Source organism: Suricata suricatta, chromosome 15 (assembly GCF_006229205.1).
Source record: "Suricata suricatta isolate VVHF042 chromosome 15, meerkat_22Aug2017_6uvM2_HiC, whole genome shotgun sequence".
Taxonomy (NCBI): Eukaryota; Metazoa; Chordata; class Mammalia; order Carnivora; family Herpestidae; genus Suricata; species Suricata suricatta.
In genome coordinates this window covers 53,167,819-53,191,546 of record NC_043714.1, presented here as the reverse complement: position 1 = coordinate 53,191,546, position 23,728 = coordinate 53,167,819, and the positions used below count along the sequence as shown (strand labels likewise).

General features: G+C 34.9%; 1 protein-coding gene across 3 annotated transcripts in view; it reads left to right on the top strand.

The window, feature by feature from the left end:
- Positions 1 to 23,728, top strand: part of CSMD3 (CUB and Sushi multiple domains 3) — a 1,185,533-nt gene that overhangs the window by 1,153,360 nt on the left and 8,445 nt on the right. For all 3 annotated transcript variants that reach the window (XM_029923716.1, XM_029923715.1, XM_029923714.1), the window contains 5 exons: positions 2,288 to 2,399; positions 4,752 to 4,931; positions 6,808 to 6,873; positions 13,037 to 13,195; positions 21,066 to 21,178. In XM_029923716.1, coding sequence (XP_029779576.1) covers positions 2,288 to 2,399; positions 4,752 to 4,931; positions 6,808 to 6,873; positions 13,037 to 13,195; positions 21,066 to 21,178 — 630 coding nt within the window. The remainder of the gene's footprint in view (positions 1 to 2,287; positions 2,400 to 4,751; positions 4,932 to 6,807; positions 6,874 to 13,036; positions 13,196 to 21,065; positions 21,179 to 23,728) is intronic.

Sequence of the window (23,728 nt, the reverse complement as noted above, 5' to 3'; positions counted from 1 at the left end):
TATTTAGGCTTTTTCCATGATTTGGCTATTGTTGACAGTGCTGCTATGAACATTGGGGTACATGTGTTCCTATGCATCAGCATTTCTGTCTCTCTTGGGTAAATCCCCAGCAATGCTATTGCTAGGTCATATGGGAGTTCTATCGATAGTTTTTTGAGGAGTCTCCACACTGTTTTCCAGAGTGGCTGCACCAGTTTACATTGCCACCAACAGTGTAGGAGGGTGCCTGTTTCTTCACACCCTTGCCGGCATCTATATTCTCTTGATTTGTTCATTTTAGTGACTCTGACCGTTGTGAGGTGGTATCTCAGTGTGGTTTTGATTTGTATTTCCCTGATGATGAGTGATGCTGAGCATCGTTTCATGTGCCTGTTGGCCATCTGGATGTCCTCTTTGGAGAAGTGTCTGTGTATGTCTTCTGCCCATTTCTTCACTGGGTTATTTGTTCTGTGGGTGTGAAGTTTGGTGAGTTCCTTGTAGATTTCAGATACTAGCCCTTTATCTGATATGTCATTTGCAACGATCTTTTCCCATTCCGTCAGCTGCCTATTAGTTTTTTTGATTGTTTCCTTTGCAGTGCAGAAGCCTTTTATCTTGATGAAGTCCCCATGTTGTTTTTCTAGGTGCAGGTAGGAACTATCTCGAAAGGAAGGAAACAGGGTATTTGTGAAAAGTACTACGAGGATGACTGATCCTTCTCAGACTCCACTTGCTGGGGAAGGCTGAAGGGGCAGGCACTAAATATTCCTCCCCTTGTCTCCCAGCTGCAATCATTAATAACTCTTGATGATTTTTTCCTGTAATGTAGTTTGAGCTAACAACATCCTTGCCAGGTCCACTCCCACATGTTCAGCTTTTAGCCACCCAAATCTAATCCAGCAGGGCTGGCCTCATGATTAAATTACTGCTTGTCATTCTTTTTGCTGAGTAGTTTCTTTATGCAGTGGCTAATTTAATTTTCCAAAGACATTTCAACACAAGTTTTTCTTGCTCCGAGAGCTTTAGCAACTTTATGTTTTCATTAAAAAAAGATTTTAAATGTCGTAGCTTGCCATTTGAGACTCTTCAGAAATGGATTCTTACTTATGTCTTTCACTTAATAATTAGAACTAGAATTTATTTAAAACCTATGTGCCATCCTTGTGCAGAGTAGATTATATGCCCTATTTCATTTAATTCTTAAAACATGTCTCAAGATGAATAATATTACCATCTTTATTTATGGATTAAGTTTCAAAAGAGGAAATATGCCTTATTCAAGCAAGATCAGATCCAGGGTTAAAGTCATATACACATTATGCTGGACTCTGTTTTCTTTTTTCCTTTTTCTTTCTTTCTTTCTTTCTTATTTATTTATTTATTTATTTATTTATTTATTTATTTATTTATTTGTATTTCACTGCTTCCCACTTTATCTCCCCTTAACTTCTCAGCTCACTGTGTGACTATCCATGCCAATCAATCAAATGTGCTTTCTTTTTTCTTAAACTATAAGATGTATATTTTAACCTTTCTGCATTTTTCTCATCATGTTCTTATCTTTTGTACTTTTATATCAGTTATTCTCAAACTTTATTGTTCATAAAATCACCTGAAGGGCTTGTTAAGACACAGGTTGTTGGTACCCCACTTAGAGTTTCTGATTCAGTGTATCTGGGGTAAGTTCCCAGACTTTGCATTTCTAAATAGTTCCTAATGACACTGAGGTTACTGGTCTGGGAACCACACTTTAAGAACCATGTTCTATGTGTTTATCTAAATTTCACATCCTTAAAACCTAGTGCAAATTGCATGTCTTCCACTGTATATTTGTTACAATAACAACCTTCAGTAAACACCTTTGCATCTAATCTCATATTGCATTTGCTGTCTTTCATATTCATTTGCCTCTAAATTGTTAGTTATCTTTATTTCTCTTTCTGACTTCGCCCATCTTTATTTATCTCTTTTTAACTATCTGTCTGTCTTGCAGTTGTATGTAGCTTATTGTTCTTTTAGTATCTTACCTATTTTCTTTAAACTTCCATGGCAAAATGTTTGGCACCTATGTATGCATTGGGTACAAAATATTTGACAATGATACGTACACTAAGAGATGTAAATTTTTCCTTAGTTTTGTGTTCCCCCAATTTTATTTTAAATCAGGTTTAAATATATTTTCCTTCCAGTTTCCACCATGCAGTATTTCTTTTGAAAGCATTTTCTCATCCAAAGTTTTGTCTATTTGTTGCCATAATTGAAGTTGCATTGGTATGTGTGGTTTTTTTTTCTCTGTAATCTGCTACAGGTAGGAAGTGTTGTGCAATTCCATTGCAAAAAAGGACACCTTCTTCAAGGGTCTACAACACGTACTTGCCTTCCCGACCTCACATGGAGTGGAATTCAACCTGAGTGCATACGTAAGTATTGTGGCTAAGAAGTTATACTTACCACAAATCAGAATTTATGTTCATTTTTTCTTACAAGTGGGAAATAAACGTATATCCACACGGAAAATGTATTACATGGATTTTTTTAAGATTGTGGTAGAACATAATTTGCATATATAACTTTATTACTGTTTATAACCCCATTGCCAATTAAGGAGCTGTCTTTCTAAAGAAGTCAGAAGGCATGAGGCACAATTTTGTTCTTTTTGCAAACCTTTTTAATTGCGTTCAGGTTGATCATCTGGTAATTTTAAATGATTATTAGTTTATCAATCCATAGATCTGCACCTATGAATTTGAAGTGCACTGAGATACAGAAGGCTCCAACTTAGTGCCTTTTAGTCTTGTATCACTTCTAAAACTCTCTGAGAATGAAAAAAGAAACATCCATGGAAGGAAACACACAGGAAGATCTTGACCAAAAATTTGAATACTATTTCAGGCTTTGCTGGAGCTTCTAAATGTGCACCGACCCTAAGTTGAGAGCACTTGCTGTACAGAATAAAGAACAAAGCCCAAGGTCATGAAGCTGTCTTTCCTGACTTGCAGTTAGAAATAAATTTCAGCTGGTGAATTACTTATCTCTTTCCCTCCCACTTTCTCTTTTTTATCTCCTTTCCTATCTTTTAAAATCATGAGTCTCTTGGGGAAAAACAGTAAAGAGTTAGCAGAAATACTCATCAGAATGGTGTCCAGTTTTTAGGATTTGCTGAAGTCTAAATAAGTCTTGTGAATTTGCTCCAGCCCTGTTCAGAACCACTCGATTGATTATGGGAGCCCCCATGGACCGGCAGCTTGCTGAATAGCTGCAGGACACTCCACTGAGAACTCATGTCACATGCCTGGTTGGCTGAAATTTAAATATGGCCAAATCCCTTAACAGAGAATTCAGTAGAGTACACACTTTAGGACCTGTGTGAGATGTGACTAGGTATTTCTTAGTAAACCAAAGTTCTTTGATGACTTCAGTGTGGGGAATGATGATTTAAATAAAGCTATTACTGAAAGTATCTCTATATGTATAATGTGAGGATTAAGAATGTAGTAGAGACAGACTATCTGTGTTTATCCTTAGCAATATTTCCCCCAAAAGTATTAAATGTCAATAACTGAATTATATTAAGTATGAAACATGTAACAAACTGCTTATCACATAATATTTTAAAATATTAGCTCTTATTTATAGTTTTGTGAATTTCCATTGGGAAAGAGGTGGAAATTTGTTTTTCCAAACAAATTTGTCCATAGAACATATTTTTTAGAGAAAAAATTTTGTTTTAAGTATCCATATCCATGAACAAATGATCAGAAATGCTGTCTGGTTTAGGGAGAAAATTCCTTATAGCATCTATCTCTAAGAAAAAGAATGTTATTTATAAGACATAAAACAAGTAAACTAGGGGCAGGGCCAAGAAGTGGCATATCAATGGGTAAAACAAAACTAAGGTAGGAAGTCAAGAGTAGGAGGAAGCATGAAGAAAAGGAGATAAAAGTTAAAAGAATGAAAACACTGCTACATATAAACCCAAAATATGACCAGAAAATTTCACATGTAAAAAATTATTAAATTATACTTTCTACATTAGGAAGTATTAATATCAGAATGACATACTGAGCTGTGGTTGTATTAAACTTTAGAAAATGTTTTTAAAATGTAAGATAAATATAAAAAATAATAAAATAATATTCCATAAACTGGTATTGAAAATCTGAGTTTGACAAACTTTGACAGGTATCTTACTATAGGACCTCTTATATCCTTTAAAATGCTAATGTTTAGGGGCGCCTGGGTGGCTCAGACAGTTAAGCATCCAACCCTTGATTTCAGCTCAGGTCATGATCTCATGGTTTATGAGCTTGAGCCCTGCATCAGGCTCTGCACTGATGCTACAGACTGCTTGAGGCGCTCTCTCTCCCCTCTCTCTCTGTCCCTACCGTACTTGCTTTCTCTCTCTCAAAATAAATAAGTAAACTAAAAAAAAAACCTTCTTAATAAAATGAAGCAAAATACTGTTTATTGTGACTTTCTAGAATAGTGATATAGTACACATATATTAGCTTAATGGTCCTCGGTATGTTTTCCCACCTCAGCTTACCTTTTAACAGTTACCAGTGTTCCAGAGATAATTGCTTAGGACATTCTAGTCTATGAAATTAATATGTATACTGACATTGATATAGTGTCCATGATTAATTAGATTAACTATGCAAAGGTATATTTACATAAAATCATTAACATGCCTCTAATATATATTATGACTCTTATCTCAAAATTTTCTTAAGTCTGTAAAAAATGAACACTTTTCTCTTTTCTTAATATAGCCCACAGCTGTAAGCAACCAGAAACTCCTGCTCATGCAAATGTAGTAGGAATGGACCTTCCATCTCACGGCTATACACTCATTTACACCTGCCAGCCTGGCTTCTTCTTAGCAGGTGGAACAGAACATAGAGTGTGTAGGTCTGATAACACCTGGACTGGAAAAGTTCCTGTTTGTGAAGGTAAGTTTTCATTATAGAAGCTTTTAACAGAAGCTATTATATTATTTCAGCCTCCCTAAAATGCAGGAGATAAACACTCAAATCAAATTATCTTAGGAACAAGGGAAGTATGTTAGCCAACTCCAAGGGTAGGCACTTCTGGATCCAGCACAGACATATTATTGAGGTCTTTTTATAGTCTCTTTTCCATGGTCTATTTTCTCTTCTTTTTTCCTTCTTCTAGTGATTTAATCATGGTAGGTATATTAGTTTTCTGGGCTTTTGAACTAAAGTACTGCAAGCTGAATAGCTTAAAAAGGTAGAAATATATTCTCTTACAGTTTTGGAGGCCAGAAGCCCCAGATCAAGGTGTTGGTAGAACCATGCACCCTCTGAAGACCTTAGGGAAAAGTCACGCTTTATCTCTTTCTAGTTTCTGGCAGCTTCTGGCTATCCTTGGCATTCCTTGGTTCATAGGTTGACTCTCCAGTTTCTACCTCCATTTTCATGTGGCTTCCTTTCCTGTGTATCTCTGTATGTCCTCTCCTCTTCTTAAAAAGATGCCAGTCACTGGATTTCAGGATTATTTCACCTCAGGATCCCCAATTAATTACACCGTAAAAGACCCTATTTCTAAATAATGCTGTATTTTGAGATTGTTGGTGAACATGAATTTTGGGGTCACATTTTTCAACCTACCACAGTAGGAAAAATTACTGCCAGCATCACTGGGTTCATACCTTTTGGCTATAAAGCGTTTTGGCCAAAGTTTCTTGATCAGGAAAGCCCTATTCAGGAGTCTGACCATCAGTTTTAAGTGGAGCCTGCCCCCATATCAGTCATTCAGCCGGGGCAATATAGTATTTTGACGAGATCTAAGTGAAATGTCTACTTCTATTGTTGCTTGATCAAGACAATCCCCATCTGAATAAGATGTAGTGAGTTTAGCAAAGACAAAAGGAGTATGTGTTCAGAACAAAAAATAAAGGAAGTTTTTTTAGAATTCTTGATAAGGTCATCAATAAATTTCTTTTCCTTTTTGTTTTCAGCCTTTCTAATTCATCTTCTCTTGTAGCATTCACAAATGTTAACGACCTTCTCCTTTTTTGAAATGTTTTCACTCTCTTAGCAAGAACACTTCTCAGTTTGCTTTAAATTTTTCATGAGATTGAAAGATTAAAAGCCCATTTAATCCAACAGAATTTCAATCACATTTTTATCTATCCACTTTGCTCTTTATCATCAGTACTGTGGTAGGCTAACTCAGCATTATCTCTCTTGGGACTACTGAAGCAGACTTACTTCCCGTAAAACCTTTTATAGACATTATATTGTTCTTAGGAAAAAGATGACCCTTTACACAGTCTCCACTGCATGTATATGGAATGTCATAGTTCCTAGAACCTTCCAGGTACACTCAGCAACCCACAAGATTTCCTTACATGGAACTAGCTTTGATTTGGCTTAAAACTTCAGAATTAATTCTTTAATTTTGAGTCTCTCCAATTTCTCATAACACCATGAGCCACCTTAATAAATTCTGATTTTTAAACACATGTTCTACCAGATTATTCCTGCCTTTGTGTGACAGGAACATACCCTTACCCTTCAGCTACCATGCCGTAATCAACTGTTTGCATGTTGGTTTATGACTTTAAAATAAGAAAGAGAATTCTAAAATAAAAAAGCAGCACCAATCTTCCCCTGTCCCACTGGACAAGATAATTATTGAAGTTGTTAGCTGCACAACAAAGTGTTGAGTGAGAACTGAGATGTTAGGATGAATAGGACATTTTGGAGAAAATTATACGATATACCAGAGAATAAAATGGACAATACATCTCTGTGTGTGCTATTAATTATATTAACTTCTGTAAACCTTTTAATTTTTTTATAGCTGGTTCCAAAATATTGGTGAAAGATCCGAGACCTGCACTGGGAACACCCAGTCCAAAGCTAAGTGGTTAGTGATTTCAGTAGTTTTTCTATAAGTCATGATTTCTAAGTGATCTACTATTTTCTTGACAAAGTGAACATTATTTAGAAAAAAATATGTATGTGTGTGTGTGTGTGTGTGTGTGTGTGTGTGTGTATTCAGTACGGGAAAACTATGAATTTGACTATTGGAGTTTTATAATTTATATTTTTAAAATGTTGAATTTCAAGGAGTTTAATACTGAGACGTGCTAATATTCCAAAAATAATGTTTATAGTTCTCTCTATAAAATATCCCTTCAGGAGTGACTGAAAATGACTATACTATAATGACCATATTTTTTAAATTTTGTATGCTTATCTATTTTTGACAGAGAGAGAGAGAGAGAGAGAGAGAGAGAGAGAGAGAGAGAGAGAGAGAGAAAGAGAACACAAGCAGGGGAGGGGCAGAGATAAATGGAGACACAGAATCTGAAGCAGGCTCCAGGCTCTGAGCTGTCAGCACAGTGACTGTCTCACGGCTCAAACTCACTAGCCATGAGATCCTGACCTGAGCTAAGGTCAGATGTTTAAACAACTGAGCCACCCAGATGCCCTAGCAATGCTTTATTTAAAACATTAAAACAAAAAATGATATAAATGAAATGTTATGTATAATTTTTAAACATAGATTCTTAAAAGAGGAACCAAATACAATTGATATGAGATAAAAGTTTGCAAAATCTTCAATTTATTTTCAATTATTGATTTAAACACCAAAATTTTAAATTTAATCATGGGCTTAACTCCTACAACCTGAATGTAATAACCATGTTATACACCCTTTATGCTATAACTTTGAGGAAAAGTTACATGTCAGAGTCTCAATTTCTTTATCTATGCAAAAGAATGATTAGATTATTATAAATGACCTTCATGAAAATGAAGTGAAGTGCTTAGTCCATAGTAAGACCTCAGTATACAAGAGCTTCTTTCTTACTATTTTATTTAAAATAAATATTTTATTTATATGCTATAAATTAAAAGCTACAAATAAAATTAAAGACTGCACTTAATTGATACTTTGGAGACATATTTGATCTAGTTATATTAAGCCAGAAACAGGTTCTAATTTTAGTTGCATCTAGAAGTTCTCAAGGTACATGCTATAAAACTGGGGTACCCACAAAAAATCAGTCTGCAACACTGATTTTTTCTACGTAGAGTAGATATAGACTGAATGCCACTAAGGCAATCAAAGAACATATCAACATAAGAGAGTAAGTTTAGCAATGGAGTCAGAAAACCACAGTAGTCAATTAGTGTGAAATTTTCTAAGGGACATGGTTTATCTAGTAGCAGATAGGTATTTTGAATAATAACTCTGTTGTACCCAGATTTTAATATCGCCCCCAAAAACCAGAGACCGCCAGGGAGACCGAATCACGCATGCAAAAGCAAAGGGCTTTATTACGAATTTAGGCCCAGCCTGCCTAAACTCGGGCTCACAGACTTACTGGATCCACGTGGAGCGGGGCAGGGCCTTTTATGAGTTTGGGAAGGGGAGTTACAGGAAATTGTGACACAGGTACAGGGGTCCAATCATTATAGCATCACATCATTGACAGTAACTTTAACCAATTACAGGGTGGACCTAGAACCCTCAGGTAGGGCGTGACTAGGACCCTCAGGTAGGGCGTGACTAGTCTTAACCTCCATCTTTAGGCTCACCCCCAGAAATGTTAATGGTGTTAGCTGGCCTTCAAGGTCAGAGGGGAAACTTGAATCAGACCTGCATCCTTACAACTCTAGTACATCAAATGTAAAAGTGGGCTGTCCAAGACAAAACATGACCTGTAGTCACCAATAGATAAATCATGCAGACAAAAAATAAAAATAAAAAAGAATGTGGAAGAACAAGACAATTAATTAGCTTGACCCAATATTCATACATAAAGATTTCTGTATCAAACAATTATAGAAATATATATTTTATTCAAAGGCTAATGGGGTAGGTATAGCAATTGATTATATATTAAATATAAATACAAATGCATAGATTTCAAAGCATATATCAGACTTCAGATCTGATATCTGACCATGATGCAAGTAAAAGTTAATAAGAAAATAGGTCCATTTAAAAATTTTCTGAAAATTTGGAATTAAAAACAAAATAAATATTTATGAATAATTGTATATTAAAGAAGAAATTTTAAAAATATAACCCTAGAATTTAGGAATATTGAAAAATCTAAATACCAAAATTTAGCCAGTATACCAAAAGCCAAGTTGTGGAGGGAATTTATAGCTTTAAGTTGTTACATTAGAAAAGAAGAAAGCCTCAGAATTAATGAATTAAGTATCCCTGTTAAGATATATAAACTATAACAGAATAATCAAATGAAAGCAGAAAATCAATGTAATAATAAAAATGAACAAACAACATTTCCCCAAGATGTACAATAGAAGAAACAGAGCGAAAAGTAGTAATTTGGGGGGAAAAGTGGAAAATTTCTGGTAAGATTGATTACAAAAGAAACAAAAATTAAATAGTATAACAAAAGGAAATATGAACATAACCACATAAGGGCTGATTACATCAATTATAATTGTATTCATTAAAATGATCAGTAACAGTCAACTCTAAAGAAATGGACAAATTACTAGAAAAGTATATTTTGCCAGACCTAACAAAAGAATACTTGAATGATCCTGTAAAACTGAAGGAGGAGTTTAAAACTATTCCTGCAAAGAAAAAACAGGTCCTTATGGCTCTACTGATGAGTTCCACCAAATTTTAAAGGAACAGAACAGATCATCCCATTTTATAAAATCTCTTCTAGTCAAGAAACTCATTCTGTGAGTCCAACGTAATTCTAATAACTCAGAAAGATATTACACAAAAGGGAAAATTACAAACTCATTTGATTCAAGTTGTATAGTTGAAAATATCCTATATAAAATCTTAGCAAATTGAATCTAAAATTACAAAATCTAACAGAATAACCAAAAGATGACACATCAGAACCAAACTAGGTTCATGATAGATATTCAGGAACAGTTTTAATGTTAAATAATCCTTAAGAGTCATCTTTGATATTAAGAGATGAAAATGCAAACAATTTTGACCAGTGCAATAGCTACACAGAAAATAATTGATAAACACCTATTTGTAATTTTAAAAGACACTAAATCGGAAAAGGAAAGGAATTTTTTTAACCTGAGTAAAAAATCCATAAAACTTCAAAGTGAATGTTATCTTAAATGGAAAAACATTAGAAACATTCTATTGAAATTCATCAGGCACTGTGATTAGATTACTCCAAAATGACAGCAATGAAATTTGGGAATTGTATCAGAGTCAGGAGCATGATACTACATTTAGCAATGCTATGAAGTCTGTGAAGTAAAGTTTAAATTCAAATATCTTTTCATTGATATCCACATCAATGATAGTGGGATGACATTTTAGAGTTTACGAAGAACTGCCGAATACACATTCATATTTAAATCTCAAAATAGACTAAACAATAGAAAGCAATATTATCATTCACATTGCTCATGGGAATATAAATGACCAAATAGTATCTGCTTTGTCAGACCTGAGTTAGTTTCTCAAAAAGTACAGAGTAGAAATGAGATGGTGGAACCGCAGGTAGAGACTCAAAAGTCCGTGCATTCTTCCGAACTTTGCATTCAGTGATGTCATATTGTACTACGTTGAAATCTATTATTATGGAAATATACACACTGGAAATCAGCAAACACTGCATATCAGTTTTGTTTTTTGTTTTGTTTTGTTTTCCTGGAGACCCAGCTGTTAAACATTTACTACCACAACAATGATTAAACCTCATGCAATATAATTTACTGCTGCTACTACCTACTTCTTTTCAATAATGTTCTTCCTGCCCCTGAGGTTCTTGCATCTTCAACCAACACTATTTCCCCCAAACATGAATAAGATCATCAGGTGTAACAGATTTCCTTTAAAGGTTAGAGAGAGTGAAGAGTAATTACAGTCTAGTCCAGATAGAAATAAATGTAGAGACGACCACACTTAAAGAGCGCCTACTATTTGCTAGGCACTGCCATTCGAATATCTTTCTCCCTTGCTCCTGCTCTTACTTCCGCTAGTAAGATCCTATTTTCTCCAAATTCCAGGTCTTTCTAGTGCAGGCCAGTGTAGTTTATGACTCCCTCCTGTAAACTTGTTTTAGGTACACTTTTTTTTTTTTTTTTTTTTTACTAAATCTTTAACATGCTTACCAAACCTAGGGCTTTTTACTCATACACTGTATCAAAGTTTTAGGTAAGACTCCCCTATACATACATAGCATAGCACTCCCCTAGAGCATAGAGCTGTGTAGTTTGAGGTTTGGGAAGGGAGTGCCACTATAAAGATGACTTTGCAAATATCACAAAGCCAGAACTATGGATTGCTCATACTTACTATATGTATGCTAAATATATATTTCATTAGCAGTTATGTACTAAATTCTAAGATCCACTGTTTTCCTAGTTAATCTGAATAATAGCTACGGCAGCAGTAGTAGTAATGGTAGCAACTAAAACTCAGCTAAACACTTTACTTTCCTTATCTCATTTAATCTTCCAACAACTCTAAGCCAACCTCATTTTAATTAGGAGGAAATGTAGATTTAGAGAGTTAAGTAATTTATGTAAAACCACACAGTTTATGAATTGCAGAGGAGGGACTTAAATATAATAATAGCCTCACACTAGTGCTTACAGTTCTAATCTTTCAGCTCTTTTACTTTTGAATGATTATCATAGAAAACAAAATCAGGGCACCTGGGTGGCTCAGTCAGTTAGGCCTCCGACTTCGGCTCAGGTCACATCTCAGGTTTGTGAGTTCAAGCCCCACGTCAGGCTCTGTGCTGATGGCTAGTTCAGAGCCTGGAGCGTGCTTCTGGTTCTGTGTCTCCTCTCTCTGCCCCGCCCCCTCTCATGCTCTGTCTCTCTGTATCAAAAATAAATAAAACATTAAAAAATTTTAAAAAAAGGAAACAAAATCATGTTGGTTGAATATTCAGTAAAAACTCAACTTGACCATATTTTATATTTTATATACTTTATGTGTACAGTAGTTTTGTTATTTTTGTTTGCTGAGTAGAATTCAGGGAATGTAACCCCAGTCTCTAGGATGTGGGTTGCAAGAAGTGTGATGTGTGTAGAGAAGAACAGATGACAAATTGTCAATAGCTTGTTAGGGAAATAAAGACTTTTTTCCCTACTCCCTACTCTGTTATTTTCTCACTTGCACAAATCAGCATGGCTCCCTGCAATGGCTGCTTTGGGGGATGTGCTTTATTATGACACATAGAATTCATGGAAGTTTCTCTCAGCCTCTTTTCAGGAACTGAGTAAACTTTGCCATATTTGCCTTATATAACTACACATTACATAACTAATTTATATATATATAAATATATATAATTTATATAAATATAATGCCTTATTTGGGTATATCTAAAGTGAAGAGCATTTCTTATTTAGATGACAGTTTTATAACATTTAGACTGTTATTTGATTCTACCACAATTTCTCTCTCCCCTGAGGGTTGGGCAGTTCTAGTGACAACTCCTTGATTTCCAAAAATACCTATAAATTCAAAGCTGTCAATATGGTAGGGCCCTGTTCTTCCTCAGGAGCATCTATTATTGTGAAAACTGAACTCAGTAGTCTGTAAGAGGATAAAAGAGCTTCCCTCCTGGCAGTCTTTCAGGGTTATTCTGCAAGAGGGGGTTTTAACTATGCTCTTCCTCCCATAAATCTATTCACTCTGCCAGGAGAAAACCAGGCCTCTGGGACTTGTATGTAGACTGACTTGGCTCAGTAAAATCATAGTATCTTCCCTCTGAAAGAAATATGTTACTAAAGGAGACCAAATACAAGTAAATTTGATGTTTAGCTGGTTCTGAATATAAATCTTATGTCTTTAATTAGTGTTGTCTCTCTTTAATTGATGGCTCATGTAGGAGTACAAATCTAGGTGATGGCAATTTTGGTATATTCTCCCAAACTTGAAAACATATATATATAAAATTCACCATATAATACACACTTCACATTATTGTCTGTTTAGCAAAATATCCTTATTCAATGAACTAATATTCACTAACCCACTATTTAATGTTTATATTTACAGGACACCATAAAATTAATGTGTGTATTTAATCTATTTACAGTTCCTGATGATGTGTTTGCCCAAAATTACATATGGAAAGGCTCTTACAATTTCAAAGGAAGGAAGCAACCCATGACCCTGACAGTTACTAGTTTCAATGCTTCCACTGGAAGAGTCAATGCAACGCTCAGCAATAGCAACATGGAACTGCTACTTTCAGGTATCCTAGTAAAGAAGAGCAAACAGTGCCTTCATGCTTTCACCACCATCATTTCATCATTTTCATTAGTGATTTTTATACTGTGAAATATTTCTTAAATATTAATCACATTCATAATTTATTCAGAAACAAAGCTTTCCAGTGTTTGGACTGATATAGGAGTATTGCTACACAAGTATAAAACTCTGATTCTGAAATAAGCTCACCCATGAAGAATTTTTATTCAAGGTAGTTAACATACAATGTAGTCTTGGCTTCAGGAGTAGAACCCAGTGATTCTTCTCTTACATATGACACCAAGCAGTCATCCTGAAAAGTGCCCTCCTTAATGCCATTCACACATTTAACCCACGACCCACTTCCAACAACCCTGTTTGTTCTCTGTATTTAAGAGTCACATGGTTTAAAACCCTCTGTTTTTATCTTATTTTTCCTTCCCTTCCTTTATGTTCATCTGTTGAGTTTCTCACATTCTATATATGAGTGAAATTATATGATATCTGTCTTTGAATGACTTATTTTGCTTAGCATAATACCCTCCAATTCTATTCACATTGTTTCAAATGGCAAGATTTCATTCTTTTTTATTGCCAAGTAATATTCCATTATATATTTGTACCCTTTCTACTTTATCCAATTTCTCGGCTGATGGACATTTGGTCTCTTTCATAATTTGGCTATTGTTGATAGTGCTGCTATAAACATTGGGGTACATGTGGTCCCTCAAATCAGCAATCCTGTAGCATTCGGGTAAGTTCCTAGTAGTGTAATTGCTGGGTCATAGGGTGGTCCTATTTTAATTTTTTGAGGAACCTCCACATTGTTTTCCAGAGTAGCTCCACCAGTTTGCATTCCCACCAACAGTCCAAAAGAGTTCCCCTTTCTCCACATCCTCACCAACATTTGTTATTTCCTGAGTTGTTAGTTTTAGTCATTCTGACCAGTCTCATTGTGGTTTTGATTTGTATTTCTCTGATGATGAATGATGTTGAGTGTCTTTTCCTGTGTCTGTTTGCAATCTGGATGTCTTCTTTGGAGAAGTATCTATTCATGTCTTTTGCCCATTTCTTCACTGGATTATTTGTTTTTTATGTGTTGAGTTTGGTAAGTTCCTTATAGATTTTGGATACTAACCCTTTATCAGATATCTCATTTGCAAATATCTTCTCCCATTCTGCTGATTGCCTTTTTGTTTTGTTGGTTGTTTCCTTTGCTGTGCAGAAGGTTTTTATCTTGATGAGGTCCCAAAAGGTCATTTTTGCTTTTAGTTCCCTTTCCTTTGGCAGTGTGCCTAGTGAGAAGTTGCTACAGCTGAGGTCAAAGTGTTTGCTGCCTGTTTTCTCCTGTAAGATTTTGACGGTTTCCTGTCACACATTTAGGTCTTACATTCATTTTGAATTTATCTTTGTGTATGGTGTAAGAAAATTTTTCAGTTTCATTCTTCTGTATGTTCTTCCAGCACTATTTGCTAAAGAGACTGTCTTCCCCCCACACCCCCCATTGGATACTCTTTCTTGCTTTGTCGAAGACTAATTGGTGATCTATTTGTGAGTTCTCTATTCTATTCCATTGGTCTATGTGTTGGTTTTTGTGCCACTACCATACTGTCTTAATGATTACAATTTGTAATATAGGATAAGTCCAGGATTGTGATGCCTCAGGTTTGGTTTTCTTTTTCAACATTACTTTGACTGGCTATTTGGGGTTTTCATAGTTCTATACAAATTTTAGGATTGTTTGTTCTAGCTCTGTGAAGAATGCTGGTATTTTAGTAGGGATCACATTGAATGGGTAGACTGCTTTGGTAGTATTGACATGTTAAGAATCTTTTTTCTTCCAGTCAATGCGCATAAGATGTTTTTCCATTATTTTGTGTGTTCTTCAATTTCATTCATAAGCTTTCTATAGTTTTCAGTATACAGATCTTTTATAAACCTCTTTGGTTAGGTTTATTCATAGGTATTTTGGTACAATTATAAGTGGGAGTGATTCCTTTTTTTTCTCTTTCTGCTGCTTCATTGTTGATATGTAGAAATGTAACCAGGGGTGCCTGGGTGGCTCAGTTGGTTAAGCATCCAGCTTTGGCTCAGGTCATGATCTCACGGTTTGTGAGTTCAAGCCCCACATCAGGCTCTGTGCTGACAGCTAGCTGAGAGCCTGGAGCCTGCTTCCGGTTCTGTGTCTCCCTCTCTCTCTGACCCTCCCCTGCTCACACTGTCTCTCTCTGTCTCTCAAAAATAAACAAAAAACACAAAAAATAAATTTAGAAATGAAAGCAATTTCTGTACATTGATTTTATATCCTGTGATTTTGCTGAGTTCATGTATCAGTTCTAGCAGTTTTGGGGTGGAGTCTTTTGGTTTTTATGTGGAGTATCATGTTGTGTATGAAAAGTGAAAGTTTGACTGTTTCTTTGCCAATTTGGATGCCTTTTATTTCTTGCCATTGTCTGATTGCTGAGCCTATGACTTCCACCACTCTGTTGAACAACAGTGGTGAAAGTGGACATCCCTGTTGTGTTATGGATCTTAGGGAGAAAACTTTCAGTTTTCCTCCACTGAGGATGATATTAGCTGTGGGTCTTTCATATATGGCTTTTATGATGTTAAATTATGTTTCTTCTTTCTTGACTTTCTTGCGGATTTTTATCAAGAAAGGATGCTGCATTTTGTCAAATGCTTTTTCTGTATCTATTGAGAGGACCTATGGTTCCTATCTTTTCTTCTCTTGGTGTATCACATTGATTGATTTGTGAATGTTGAATGAATCCTGCAGCCCAGGAATGATCCCACCTGATTGGGGTGATTATTATTTTAATATACTGTTGAATTTGATTTGGTAGTATCTTAGTGAGAATTTTTGCATCCAGGTTCATCAGGGATATTGGTCTGCAATTCTCCTTTTTCGTGGGGTATTTGTCTGATTTTAGAATCAAGGTAATGCTGGCTTTATAGAGTGAAATCGGAAACTTTCATTTCTATTTTTTGGAATACTTTGAAAAGGATACTATTGACTCTTCTTTAAATGTTTGGTAGAGTTCCCCTGGGAAGCCATCTGGCCCAGGACTCTTATTCGTTGGGAGATTTTTGATAACCAATTCAATTTCTTTCCTGGATGGGTCTTTTCAAATTTTCTATTTCTCCCTATATGAGTTCTAATGTGTGAGTGTCTATGAATTTTTCCATTTCTTCTAGATTGTTCAGTTTGTTAGCATATAATTTTTCATAGTATTCTCTTATAATTATTTGTATTTTTTAATTTTTTAATGTTTTTTATTTATTTTTGAGAGACAGAGAGAGGCAGCACAAGCAGGGGAGAGTCAGAGAGAGGGGGAGACACAGAAATCTGAAGCAGGCTCCAGGCTCTGAGCTAGCTGTCAACACAGAGCCTGACGCGGGGCTCAAACCCATGAACTGTGAGATCATGACCTGAGCCGAAGTCGGATGCTTAACCAACTGAGCCACCCAGGCGCCTCTAATTATTTGTATATGGTGTTGGTTGTGATTGCTTCTCTTCCATTCATTTTTTTATCTATTTGGGTCTTCTCCCTTTTCTTTTTGAGAAATCTGGCTAAGAGTTTGTCAATTTTGTTTATTCTTTCAAAAAATCAGCTCTTAGTTTCACTAATCTCTTCTGCTTTTTGTTTTGATTTGTTTGGATTCTATATCATTTATTTCTGCTCTAATCTTTATCATTTCCTTTCTTCTTCTGGCTTTGGGATTTATTTGCTGCTGCTTTTATAGCTCCTTTAGGTGTAAGGATAGGTTGTGTATTTGGGACTTATATTTTTTCTTAAGATAGGCCTGAAATTCAATGTATTTTCCTTTTAGGATAGCCTTCACTTCATGCCAAAGGGTTTGGACTGTCATGTTTTCATTTTCATTTGCTTCCATGTATATTTTGATTTCTTCTTTAATTTCCAGCTTAACCCATTCATTCTTAAGTAGGATGTTCTTTAACTTCCATATATTTGGAGGATTTCCAGATTTTTTCTTGTGGTTGATTTCAAGTTTCATAGTGTTGTGATCTGAAAATATGCATGGTATGATCTCAGTCTTTTTGTACCTGTTGAGGGCTATTTTGTGACAGGGTATGTAATCTATTTTGGAGAATGTTTCATGTGCACTTGAGAAGAATGTGTAATCTGCTGCTTCAGGATGAAATGTTCTGAATATATCTGTTAAGTCCTTCTGGTCCAATGTGTCCTTCAGAGCCATTGTTTCCTTACTGATTTTCTGCCTAATGATCTGTCCATTGTTGTAGGTGGAGTCTTATTAATTAAGACTTAAATAGATTTAATTAATTAATTTTGAACTAATTGTAAGTCTCCTACAATTACAGCATTATTATCAAAAAGTTTGTTTATGTTTGTGATTAATTGATTTATATATTTGCATTCTTTCACATTGGGGGCATAAATATTTACAATTGTTACTCTTCTTGATGGATAGACCCCTTAATTATGATATAATGCCCTTCTTCATCAATTGTTACAGTCTTTGTTCTAAAATTTGGTTTTTCTGATATAAGTATATTTCTTTTGATGTCCATTAACATTATAGATGGTTTTCCATTCCCTCACTTTCAATCTGCAGGTGTCTTTCCATCTAAATGAGTCTCTTGTAGGCAAAATATAGATGGATCTTGGTTTTTTGTCCATTCTGATATCCTTTGTCTTTTGATTGGGGCATTTAGTCCATTTACAATGAGTGATTATTGAAAGATAAGAATTCAGGGCCATTGTGTTATATGTAGATTTCATGTTTGTGGTGATGTCCTCTGGTCTTTTGTAGTCTTTGCTACTTTACACTCACAGAGTCCCCCTTAGGATCTCCTGCAGGGCTGGTTTAGTGGTCATGAACTTCTTTAGTTTTTGATTGTCTGGGAAAGTCTTTACCTCCTTTTCTATTCAGAATGACAGCCTTGATGGACAAAGGATTCCTGGCTGCCTATTTTTTTTCTATTCAGCACATTCAATATTTCCTGCCACTAACTTCTGGCCTGCCAAGTTTCAGTGGATAAGTCTGTTACTACCTTTATATGTCTACCCTGGTAGTTAAGGACCTTTTGTCCCTAGCCACTTGAAGAATTCTATCTTCACCAGTTTCACTATGATATGCCATGCTGTTGACCTGTTTTTGTAGATATTGAAGGGAGTTCTCTCTGCCTCTTGGACTTGGATGCCTGTTTCCTTCCCCAAAGTTTTCAGCTATTATTTGTTCATATAAACCTTCTGCCCCCTTTCTCTCACTCATCTTCTTCTGCAACTCTTATGATATAGATATTGTTTCATTTCATGGAATCACTTAGTTCTCTACTTCTCCCCTCCTGATCTAGTAATTTCCTTTTTTCTCTTTTTTTTCAGCTTCATTATTTTCCATAATTTTATCTTCTATTTCACCTATTCTCTCCTCTGTATCTTCTATCCTCTCTGTCACTGTGTCTGATTTATTTTGCATCTCAATTATAGAATTAAATTTATCCTGACTAGTTCTTAGGTCTTTGACCTCTGCAACAAGAGTTTCTCTGGTGTCTTCCATGCTTTTTTCAAGCTTAAATATTAGTCTTATGACTGTCATTCTGAATTCTTGTTTTGATATACTATTTATATCTGTTTCGAGCAATTCTCTGACTGTGATATCGTCTTCAGCTTTCTTTTGGGAAGAATTCCTCTGTTTTGTCATATTGCCTAAGTTCCTGTTGTTTGTGTGTTTTAAAAGTTTGCTTTGTGTCCTGCACCTGAGTCATTCATGAAGACTCTGATGTAGCTAAAATGAGACATCATGAAATAGAAAAGAATGTTTAATTTGAATAACTAATTTTTTTTGTATTCTCATAACACCAAAAAGTCCAGATTGGTGACCTGGAAGCTATTTTATGGACACAAAATCATTTCTTCAAATGAGAATACTTAAGTAGAAATACTTTAAGGTAGAAAAGGTAGAGCTATACTACTTTAAATAAGCATAAGGGATTCTTTATCCAACTGCTCAGTTTTCTCAAGTTTCTGTGTCCTCTACCTAGTATACATTTCCCTCATTATACTTAATTGGTCTGGGTTTTGTGACATTCAGATATTTTCTTAACTGTCATCTCATCAACTTGTACTCCTGCTGATCCTATCTAAAGTAATATTCTCATTACAAATACAGTCGGACACACTCTTAGACTGTCTTACCTGTTTCACTTTCATCTATTCACTATTTGAAAATAGTTTAGTATTAGTATACTATAAGATGGAATTACAGTACATGTAATTCATTATTTATTCATCACTACTCCAACAATATAAGTTTTAAGAGGGAAGCTCTTTGCCTTCCATGTCATCACTCTTTCTCAGAAGTTAGAACACCAGCTGGAACACAATAGGCCCCAATGAACACTGTCAAAGTATTGAATTTGAATTATTGGTCTCATTAAAAAATACTTTTAAATATTCATATGGCCAATGTGAAATACATGTGTTTAAATTTCTTGGCTATGCATATATTCTAAATAATTATTAATAATAATTGTGATATCAATGAAATGGAAAATAAAACTATATTTATTGATTTTTTTAAATTTTATAATTATCAAACATCATTTTGTATTATTGAATGATTCCCTATTAAATACAGAATTAAAGTATTAGAGGTTAATATGTATTATATTTTAAAAATTACAGCTACAGTGCATAAAGTTTCATATTAGCAAAAGAAACTTATTTAAATTGTGACTACACTGATTTAACTTTGAGATATAAACATTTTTTATTTTATTAAAATAGATATCACAAAAATAAATGTATACTTAATCTAATCTAGAAAAATTTCAAAATAAATTCCTGCAAATATATAAAAAAAGGTTAATTTGCCATCCTGATGTCCATGTAAATCAATCATAATATGTTCCCACCAATATTATTTTTGATTACATTTTGTCTTTCCTTATTAAATATAACAATTTATGTCAATATCTATGTGTCATCTTTGTATTCCCAGTGCATTCTTATGATACCCCATTACATAGGTGAAAGGTTACATAAATTAATGAATGAGTCACATTTCAACCATTAGTTAATCACAGAACTTTTACTTAGACCTCTTATCTCCTATTTTTTCCCTAAATACATTTATATTTCAGATTATTCCTACTTGTAGAATACTCACTATTTAAGAAAAAAATATCATATGTATATTTTCACTTTTTTCTTTTATTTACCTGTATTTACCTTCTTAAACTAAAAATCTGATGTGATTTCTTGAACTCAGTTCAAATATTTTTTCTTAATAAGCATTTCCTCATTTCTTGATCACTCCATTGTGAAATGGTCCCTTTCTCTTCTGGCCTTTTATTTATCATATCTTTTCATGTATTATAGTTGATTATATATGTGACTTACATTTCCCACATCATTGGAAATGCTTTTAAGCATCCTATCTTTAGAGAGAATGTATATATTCTTCTTGTGGCTCCAGTAGTGCTTAGAATACCCTTTCACAGGGTCGGCACCCAATTCATTATTAAACAACGTATCAGAGATTTTAACATTTGCTGTATATCCTTGGAGATTTTAAATCTCATTGTGGAAAGAAGTCATTTTGTTTGCAATATCATGGAATGATGTTATTAAGAACAGTAATACTTAATTTTAATAACATAGGTAATTTAAGCCCCAAAATTAAGATTCAAGTTGAGAATTTCAGATGGGAGATTAACATATATTGCAGGATTTGTGGAAAGCATTATGAATAAAGCTAACCTTGGCTTGGTCTTGTCTGATTTCTTTTCACATGAATCACCTTGTATATTTAAGGAGTTAAAGATAATAAAATGAAGCATAGCTATTTGCAAAATCAGTAGACTAAAATGTCCTTACATTTTACAGGGGTATATAAAAGCCAGGAAGCTCGCCTAATGTTACACATCTACCTTATTAAAGTACCAACACATGCTTCTGTGAAGAAGATGAAGGAGGACAACTGGGCCATGGATGGCTTTGTGAGTAAAGTGTCTTGAATATCTTCTGCTGATTTTAATAACCAATTTGTGCTTTGGTTTGTAATTAAAATTCCAGAAGAAGGTAGTTTTCTAAATTAGGCTAATTATGAATACAATGTACATATAAAATGGAAAAATTACTATTATACCCATCATAGGGTAATTTTTGGGGGGAATATTCAGTGTAAATACTTAGTAATCTAAAATGTGATAGCTAGGTTATTGGATTCTGATTAATTTAGCTTGCGTTGGTAATATTTATGTGTATGAGAGTCATAGTTTTCCGTTGCTTTCATCAAATGTATTTTGTCTACAACCAGTACTATGAAAAGTAAATCTGGATAAAATTTAATTTATTCTTTGTCTGGAATTACTATTTCAGACACGTGCAACATATTTACAAAATGCACAAGCAAAATTAAGTGTGTCTATTACATTTAAGCTTTTTCTCTAAATTTACAGATTTAGAATATTTTATAAAGTTGCTTATGAAAAGAAAGTTATGTGATTACTCCATTTGGGGAGATGGTTACCATAGCTTCACCGTGGAGGCGCCCTGTCCTATTCAGCTACTTCCGTGAACGGAGTTTCTAAATTACCTGTCAGAAGCAACCAGTCTTCTATTCACATATTGTCCTGGACTCTTTGCTAAAAAGAATGAGGCTCTGACTATATATCCCCTCAAGTAACAGGCCTTCTTTTATAAGGGAGATTTAGCAGGAAAAATCGTAGTTCATGGGCTTCTGTAAGTTTAGTGCCTGAGGGGTGAAAATGTCTATCCTATTTCCCTATCTGCTATTATTCAAGGAATTGAAAATGAATTCACGTCTTCAAAGCACTAAATTGTTTAGTTGTATTATTTTATGTAGGAAGCAGACAAATGAATTCACTCATTTAAATATTAGAGTTTAAACTATTCTATTTAGAAGGATTTCATTTTTAAAAATAACCATGACCAGAGTATGATGTCTTACATTACAGAATAAATCATTTGTTTCTGAAATATCTGACTTCTATGGATAGATTGGTATGATATTTTGCTTTTTAGGGTAAGGATTCAAGGTTTCTTATGACTTACAATACTATACAGGACTTGGATAACTAGTTCAAACAAACCTCAATGAATTCACATTACTAGTTACCACGAACACAGAAATATGTCTATTTCTATTTTATTTATGAAATCACATTGCATTTTATATATATATATATATATAAAGCATTTTTAAAAATATAGGATTTTATACACACGCAAGGTACATGTAATGACATTTATAGCATTAGACGCAGCCACAAAACCTCAGGGTCAAACAAGTATTTCATTCTTTCTAATGTATGTGGGGTTAGTTGTGGGTCTTCCACTCGCAGCTGTGGTAGCGAGTTCAGGTTTTCTGCAGGTGTCTCGTTGTGGGGCTGAGGCTGCTGTGGCAGCAGCTGCCCGGAAGCATACTCTCTTCTCAGAGGTCAGAAGCTCTGAGGGGGAAAGTGGGAACATGTCTCTTGCTTTAAATAGCTCTCTTGAAATGTAATGGATCTTCCTTACAATTCATCCATTTAAAATAGGCAATTCAGCGGTTTTAAGTATATTTACAGGTGTGTAAACATTGCCACAGTTGATATTAGTATATTTCTACCACCTCAAAAAGAAACTTTACACCCTTATGCTATCACCCTACCCATCCATCCCTCATCTCCACCCTAGCCCTAAGCAGTCACAAATCTATTTTCTGTCTCTATAGATTTCTGTGTTTTGGATGTTAATATTTATGGAATCAGATAATATGTAGTCTTTTGTGTCTGGCTTCTTTCATTTAAGTTAAAGGGAAACATGCCTTTTAAGGCTCAGACTTAGAACTGACCTACCGTCAGTTCCACCCATGAATCATTGGCCAAAGTGAGTCACCAGACAAAACCCAATGAGTTGAAAAGCACATTCTTCCCATGAAGGTTGGTGGAGGGGGAAAGGGAGTCCATACGTGCTAAACAGTACTATCAAATCTACAGAATAAAGTTTTATTATATTTTAATTTTTGGTAATTTTTAACATTTTATTTTTGAAAGACAGAGACAGCATGTGGGGGGGGCAGAGAGAGATGGCGAGAGAGACAGACAGACAGACAGAATGGAAGCAACCTGCAGACTCTGAGCTGTCAGCACAGAGCCTGATGCAGGGCTTGAACTCACAAACTGTGAGATCATGACCTGAGCCAGTCAGTTGCTTAACTGACCAAGCCACCCAGGCACCCCAATTTTTAATTGATCACTTGCCTTATCCTGTTTAATCATATCGTTGTCCCCCCCTCTTTTTCTTAGAGTGGGGAAAGGGCAGAAGAAGAGGGAGAAAGAGTATCTTAAGTAGGCTCCATGCCTAGATTGGAGCCTGACTTGGGACTCGATCTCGTGATTGTAGATCATGACCTGAGCCGAGATCAAGAGTCAGATGTTTAACTGCCGGAGTCACCCAGATGCCCCTCACTGCCCTTTTATGACAGTAGGCTTCTTAGCATGAGAGAAATCTATATATCTATCTCTTTATATTAATGAGCAGCC